The sequence below is a fragment of the Pipistrellus kuhlii genome, unplaced genomic scaffold (genome assembly GCF_014108245.1).
Source record: "Pipistrellus kuhlii isolate mPipKuh1 unplaced genomic scaffold, mPipKuh1.p scaffold_m20_p_2, whole genome shotgun sequence".
In the NCBI taxonomy this organism is placed as follows: domain Eukaryota; kingdom Metazoa; phylum Chordata; class Mammalia; order Chiroptera; family Vespertilionidae; genus Pipistrellus; species Pipistrellus kuhlii.
Genome location: NW_023425515.1, coordinates 132,166,125 through 132,173,675, shown reverse-complemented (window position 1 = coordinate 132,173,675; position 7,551 = coordinate 132,166,125). Strand labels below are relative to the sequence as shown.

The 7,551-nt window shown below is 42.2% G+C and overlaps 1 protein-coding gene across 1 annotated transcript; it reads left to right on the top strand.

Annotated features, from left to right (window-relative positions):
* The first annotated feature begins 5,747 nt into the window (after positions 1 to 5,747).
* Positions 5,748 to 7,346, top strand: LOC118724010 (translocon-associated protein subunit alpha-like). The gene is given in 1 exon segment (XM_036446868.2): positions 5,748 to 7,346. A coding segment is annotated over 1 exon segment (861 nt). The 5' UTR covers positions 5,748 to 5,790; the 3' UTR covers positions 6,652 to 7,346.
* Positions 7,347 to 7,551: the final 205 nt, after the last annotated feature.

Sequence of the window (7,551 nt, the reverse complement as noted above, 5' to 3'; positions counted from 1 at the left end):
CACTATAAAGCTTGCTTTCACTACAGCATCATTTTTCGCTGTAGCCTTTGTGAACATTTGCTGCTGTGATTGTAGTTTGCCTTTTAGTTCTTTAACAATTTTATGCTTTTCTTCCAAAGTATATTTGCCATACTTAACATTATGTTTGGTGTCAAAATGACGACGTATATTGTACTCTTTCATCACCGACACTGTCTCATAACACAATATACACACTGGTTTGCCCTCTCTAAGCACAAACATGTATTCATTTTCCCATTTGTCATTAAATTGTCTGCCTTCACCGCCAACTTTTCTTTTCCTGGACATTTTGGGATCAATATTGGCAGTAAAAGATGTAGTTTATTGGAAATCTGCATTAGAAGGAAAAAGTTGAAAACTGCACAGGGATAGCTTGATTTGGCAGATGGAGTGGAGAAAAAAAAAGTCAGTCAATAAATGCCTGGCTGGGTACAGATAGCAGATTCTGTTGTGATTTTTATGCCTGTACTTTATGCCAGGAACTGGCAGCTTCTGCTGTGTATTTTTTATGCCCGCACACTCACTCTCTCCTCTGCTCTGCCACCGGCACAACCACATCGGATGCCGGACTATAGGTCAGGCTTCCTGAATCTCGCGTGACTTGTTATCTATGTGCATGCGTAATAGATAGCAAGTACTGCGGCCAGCGAGGCGGCCGGCGAGATCACAAGCCTCCTATGTCACTGCGCGTCATTGTGATGGAACGCAGCGGAGTGCAGTGATGACAGCACGGTGCGGGCCACATTGCAAGGCCTGATGGGCCGGATTTGGCCCGCGGGCCTTGTGTTTGACATGTGTGTACTAGACACTTGAAACCCATCAAGGCATTGTGTGTGGACTATCCATCTTAATCAGATCAGCTATGTTGTTAAAGGATATTTTCCAAAGAAAAAAGCAGCGGTGAGCTTTTTAGCAATGAACATGCACAGCAATAGAAGGATTGATGCAAAGTCTTGTAAGATGATCTCACTAAGGTACTAACAGCAAACAGCTGCATAGTACCGTATTTTTCGGACCATAAGATGCACTTTTTTCCCCCCAGAAGTGGGGGGGGGGGGGGGGAAAGTCCCTGTGTCTTATGGTCCAAATATAGCCTACACATATACTTAAAAAAAAAAGTTTTTTTACTTGCCTGGCTCTGTGTGCTTGCTGCAGCCACTGTCCATTCCTCTGTGCCCAGAGTGTCTGCCCCACTCTGTAAACCCCGAGTGGTAGAGGAGTTCCCATGTATGGTAGTCAGCCTCCATGCCCTCGCTGCAGCCATATCTCTATGTCAGCCCAGGTGCGGTGTACGGTAACTGCGTAATCCAAACCGTAATCATCGCCTGTACCCCTTGCTGGCCCGTACTCCGCGCCCAGAAGAATGCCGCGTCTATTCCCCCAATCATTCCTCTCCGCCCTCTGTTGCCGTGCTTGACTGCTGGGTAGGCGTACTGTAGATCTCCGCCCACCAGTAAACTCCGCCCTCCGCTGGATGCCCTGATTGATAACGCCGCTAAGTCAGAATTTCTCTTCATACTATTATACCGGTAACTGTCAAAATGTTTGTACTGCAACAAACTTCATACCGGTATATTGTATGCAGAGACTTTCTGTGATACCAAACCAACAACATTTACCATAATGTAAAACACTCTCCAGCCTCTTCTCTCACCACTACAATGTGTAGATACCCATAAACCATGCAAAGAAAGCATAGAAAATCTCTGCATGATTTATGGGTTTACACATTGTAGTGGTAACACTGAACTTTTTGTTTCAGAATCTTTTTTTCTTCATTTCCCTTCTCTAAAAACTGGTGCGTCTTATGGTCCGGTACGTCTTATGGTTCGAAAAATACGGTATTAATATTTCAAAGTGTTAATGTCCCACAGGTTTTTATCTATTCATTTACTGACAGGCATTGGGCTGTTTCCAAATCATAGCTATTGTAAATATTGATGGTATGAATACATGGGTGCATATATTGGGGTTTGTGGGTTTTTAGGACATATTCCCAGGAGTGGGTCACTGGGTCAAATGAAAGTTCCATTTTTAATTTTTTGAGAAAACTCCATATTGTTTGGCATTGTGGCTGGACCAATCTGCACTCCCACCAGCAGTGAACTAGGGTTCCCTTTCACATACTCATCAGCACTTTAGTTTGTTGAGTGGCCAGATTATTATGCATTCATTGGTCATCCTCTCCCTCTTCTGGTATTTCTGTAATGCAGATATTGTTATGCTTCATGGTGTCCCATAGCCTCCTTTACCTATCTTCCTAATTTTTTATTGGTTTTTCTATTTTCTGCTATAATTGGTATTTATTTCTACCCTGTATTCCAAATCACTGATTCAGTACTCTGCTTCATTCAATCTACATTTAAACCCTTTCAATGTGTCCTTGATGTCAGATATATCATTTTTTATTTCAGTATGGTTCTTGATAATGGGCTCTCATTTCCTTTTTACGCTGTCATAATTTTCACTAAGTTCCTTAAGCATGTTTATAATCATTGCTTTGAATTCTATGTCTGATAGGTTGCTTGCTTCCATGTCATTTAGTTATTTTCTCTGTAGATTCCTCTTTTCTCTCATTTAGGGATTGTTTCTTTGTCTCCACATTTTAGCTGTCTCTTTGGATTTGATTTTATGTATTAAATAGAACTGTTAAACCTCCCAGTCTCTGTGGTATGGATTTATATAGAAGGTGTTTTGAGGGCTCCAGTGGTGTAGTCTCTTTGTTCATCTGAGCTGGATGCTCTAGGAATGCCCCTAGATGTATGGTTTGGGCTGTCCTGTTGTAATTGGGGCTTTATTGCTGATGTGCCATGTGTGGTATAGTTGAACCCTTTGACTTGCTTCCAATAAGATTCAATCCCAATGTCATTGTTCCAATTGTCCAGTGATTGAGGACTCCTTAGCCCAGAAGCTGAGTCTGCCTTGAGTCTCACACTTTGATTGACCCTGTCCGAAGCTGTACTTCTTTCCCCCATGGAACTGGTCCTACAGGTGTCAGCTGTAGGTGTCAGCTACAGGTGTTTGGGGTCCCACTGGCTTTCACTCACTGTACTGTCTAGGATGGTGTTTTTGGCAAGGACCCAAACTGATGTTTTTGACCAAGTTAATCAGGCAAAGACTCAAAGCCTCCAGAGAACCGCCACTGCCTAAAGACTGGATTCAGCCTGGAGTAGTCTCAAGCAATCATCACAGGTTGGATGATAGGTTTCCCAATAGGAAGGGACAACTGCTTCTATCTAGATGTTAATTATTATTCACAGTCTTTTAATACTCCCCAGAAACCACAGGGTGAAGCAAGGGATTTTGCAATAGGGTGGGTCAGCTTTTTCCCATCTAAACAAAAATGGAAGGAGAGTTAAATGTTTGCCTGGGACAGATGACCTCCATAGCACAAGGGGATAACTCAGCACATGAAACGGAGGTGTCTGCCTTCTGAGCTCTAACCTCAGATTCCCCAACACTGATTTATGTTCTTACAGTTGCAGTCAACTCTGCCCTCCCTCTGCCAGAGCCCAGTGTGAGTGGCTGCACTCAAAATGTTGTGTAATGGCCATTTAAGAGAGTGCCAGCATTTCCAGCAAACACACCCTGGCAGACAGCAACTCTGCTGTTTTTCACAGCAAGAGGTTATATGTAAAGCTGTCTCAATTCTGCTGCTCTCTGCTGGGCGGCCCAGATTGTGGATTTGACCCCAGAGTTCTCAGTGACAAACCTGTATAGCTGAGATAGCTCTCTGGAACTTCAGCTTCTGTCTGTGGGAGCTTGGCCAGCTGTTCTATGCCTCCAGCTTTCCTATCAGTCTCTATGTGGGCTCCACGTTCCATTCTTGGTTATCGCTCTTCTCTCCAGCTAGTCTTCAGTTGGTCATTCAGGTTGAGTTTTTTGTTTTTGTTTTTTTTTGTATTTTAGTTATAATTTCAGTTGTGTCCTGGGATCATGTCTGTGACCTTCCACTTACTCCACTGAAATTTTCTGTATTTTTTGCAATGGATTTAGATTGTCAAAATCAGGCTCAATTATTGTTCCTACAGAAAGGCAGCTGATATTTTGGAAGTTGCTCTTTCCTGCTTTCTCTTTCATCTTTTTCATTATGTTTCCAGTAAATGCCATTCCCAGTGGCCTTAATTGACCTATAAGATTGCTTATTCTGGCTGGAAAACCTTTAGATTACAGCATTTTAAAACCTAATTACTATAAACCATATACTGATACAATGCTATATATATGTCAGTTATATTTTATTAAAGCTGGGGGAGTGAGATTGATGATAAAGAGGTAAAATAGGAGAAGAGAAAGGGAAAAACCATTGTATTTAAGAGTTCCAACAACTCTCATTGTGTGGCACTTCATTATGTATGTATGTATTTATGTATGTATGTACCATGTTTCCCCGAAAATAAGACATCCTCCGAAAATAAGATCTAGCTCATGGAAAGATAAGACATCCCCTGAAAATAAGACCTAGTGCGACTTTGAGAGAAAAAATTAATATAAGACACTGTCTTATTTTTGGGGAAACAGGGTATGTATGGCACTTCATTATGTGTGGCACTACATTATGTGTGGCACTTCATTATATATGTATGTATGTATTATTTCTTTATTTACTTTTAGCATTTTCAATCTTTTAAAAAACAGGCTGGTAATTTTAAAAAGCTGCTAGTTGGCCCATTTTTAGGTAGTAAGGCATAGTTGGAAATTATCAGTATTGGGAGTCCTAATTCATATTTACACAGTAGTCACAATGCGTTTATTAAAACAAACTATCTTGTCACTTTTTTCCCCTACAGAGTCCTAAAGCATTAAAAGCTTGTATTCTCCATATCATGGCTGCAAGCTCCTACATATTCTGACCCTGCCTGTCTCTCTCCTCATCACATGTTATCTCAGCTTTAGATACCAAATGCACCCAACATACCACCAAAGAGGACATTTGTATACAAACTCTTCTCTGAGTAAAATTCTCTTCCCAAACATTTTTCCTAATTGTGTTCACCCTTGTGGGCAAACCAGCTGGCCCCCACCCATGCACTAGGCCTCTATCCTATCTGATAAAAGAGTTATATGCAGATTGACCATCACTCCAACACACAAGATGGGTCCCCCATGTGATCAAAGATCCTGCCCCCATGTGGACACAAGATGGCCACCACAACATGGCCAGCAGAGGAGGGCACTTGGGAGGAACCAGGCCTGCAAGGGAGGGCAATTTTGGGCAATCAAGCCTGCAGGGGAGGGCAGTTTGGGGTGATCAGGCTGGCAAAGGAGGAAAGTTGGGGTTAGCCATGTCTTCAGGGAAGGGAAGTTGAAGGGGACCCAAGTCTGAAGGGGAGAGAAGTTGGGGGAAACCATGCCTACAGGGAAGGGCAGTGCGCCTGCAGGGAAGGGCAGTTAGAGGAGACCAGGCCTGAAGGGGAGGGCATTTAGGGGCAAACAGGCTGACAGGGGAGCAGTTAGCAATTGATTAGGCTAGCAGGGGAGTGATTAGCGGGTGATCAGGCTAGCAGGCAGAAGCCATTAGGGGCAATCACGAAGGAAGGCAGACGAGCAGTTAGAAGCCAGTAGTCCTGGACTGTGAGAGGGATGTCTGACTAAATGGGCAGTCAGACATCCCTTGAGGGGTCTCAGAATGGAGAGGATGCAGGCTGGGCTGAGGGACATCCCCTAACATGCACTGGGTCTCTAGCTCTAAATAAAAAATTTAAAAAAAAAAATGCCTTTGGCGGAGAGCTGTCGCGGACGGCGACAGGACACCGGACGGGCCACGCCATGAGGCTCCTCCCCCGCCTGCTTCTGCTTCTCTTGCTCGTGTTCCCCGCCACCCTCTTGCTCCGAGGCGGCCCTGGAGGCTCAGTAGCAGAAGCTCAAGATCTTAGAGAAGATGAAGAAACAGTGGAAGATTCAGTAATTGAAGATGAAGATGATGAAGCAGAGGTGGAAGAAGATGAACCCACAGATTTGGCAGAAGATAAAGAGGAAGAAGATGTATCTGGTGAGCCTGAAGCTTCGCCAAGTGCAGATACAACTATCCTATTTGTAAAAGGAGAAGATTTTCCAGCAAACAACATTGTGAAATTCTTGGTAGGCTTTACAAACAAGGGCACAGAAGATTTTATTGTTGAATCCCTAGATGCCTCATTTCGTTAGCCACAGGACTACCAGTTTTATATCCAGAATTTCACAGCTCTTCCTCTGAACACTGTAGTCCCACCCCAGAGACAGGCAACTTTTGAGTACTCCTTCATTCCTGCAGAGCCCATGGGTGGACGACCCTTCGGTCTAGTCATCAATCTGAACTATAAAGATTTGAACGGCAATATATTTCAAGATGCTGTCTTCAATCAAACAGTTACAATTATTGAAAGAGAGGATGGCTTAGATGGAGAAACAATCTTTATGTATATGTTCCTTGCTGGTCTTGGGCTCTTGGTTGTGGTTGGCCTTCATCAACTCCTGGAATCTAGAAAGCACAAGAGATCTGTACAGAAAGTAGAGATGGGTACAACAAGTCAGAATGACGTTGACATGAGTTGGATTCCTCAGGAAACTTTGAATCAGATCAATAAAGCTTCACCAAGAAGGTTGCCCAGGAAGCGGGCACAGAAGAGATCAGTGGGATCTGATGAGTAAATGTTCTTTTGTGCAACAATACAGTCTTTACTTAACCTGCCCTAATGTTTTTCGGCCTGATGGGAATTAGTGCAGAGAAACCATGTCACCATAGAAGCAACTACTACTTGTGTGTGGACTGAGCAATCAGAGTCTGTGGCGATAATATTTTTGAACGTGCATTGCATTCATTTTTCTAAAGTAACAAATTTGGGTTTTTTTTAACCATTAAAATCTATGTGTGTGTGTGTGTGTGTGTGTGTGTGTGTGTATGTGAGCAGTTGGTCTTACCAGAATCATCGTTGAACTTCCTGAAGCATGCCTTTAGAATACTGAATATTAATTGCCTTTCTTGTTGACATTTTCAATATGTATTTTCTCCCCGAAGTCCATATTTATCTAATATTATAGATGTCCTATGTTGGACTGTTTAAAGAAAATAACTTGTTTCATCCTTAGGATCCCAGTTGATAGAACAAATTAGCATTTGGTTGTCATCATTGCTGTTTTACAACTAGTATTCTAAAGGCATAAGCAGGAGCAGCAGCTTTTTAGCAATAGAGTTATTTTGGTATTTTGCTGCTGTTTACTATAATATGCACCTTCAGAACACTGCCCAAATGAGTTCAAGGGATCTCTAGCAACAAAATTGTGAAACATGAAAATTCTGCTGATTTTGGTGTATAAAATCCACCTCACTCTCTTTTTTTTTATCAGAAAGAAAATGGTGTCTTTGTGGAAAATGAATTGTTGTGTTAACCATTATTGTTCTATTTCTTACCCAAAGGATAACTTTGGAATGATAATGATTTTAGACCTATTTAGTTATTTTTTTGAAGAGATCATTTGTCTCTCTTTAGTAGAAGTATTTTACTTAAGAAAAGTTGCCTTGACTACAGACTGCAAAAGGCCATTTTATAA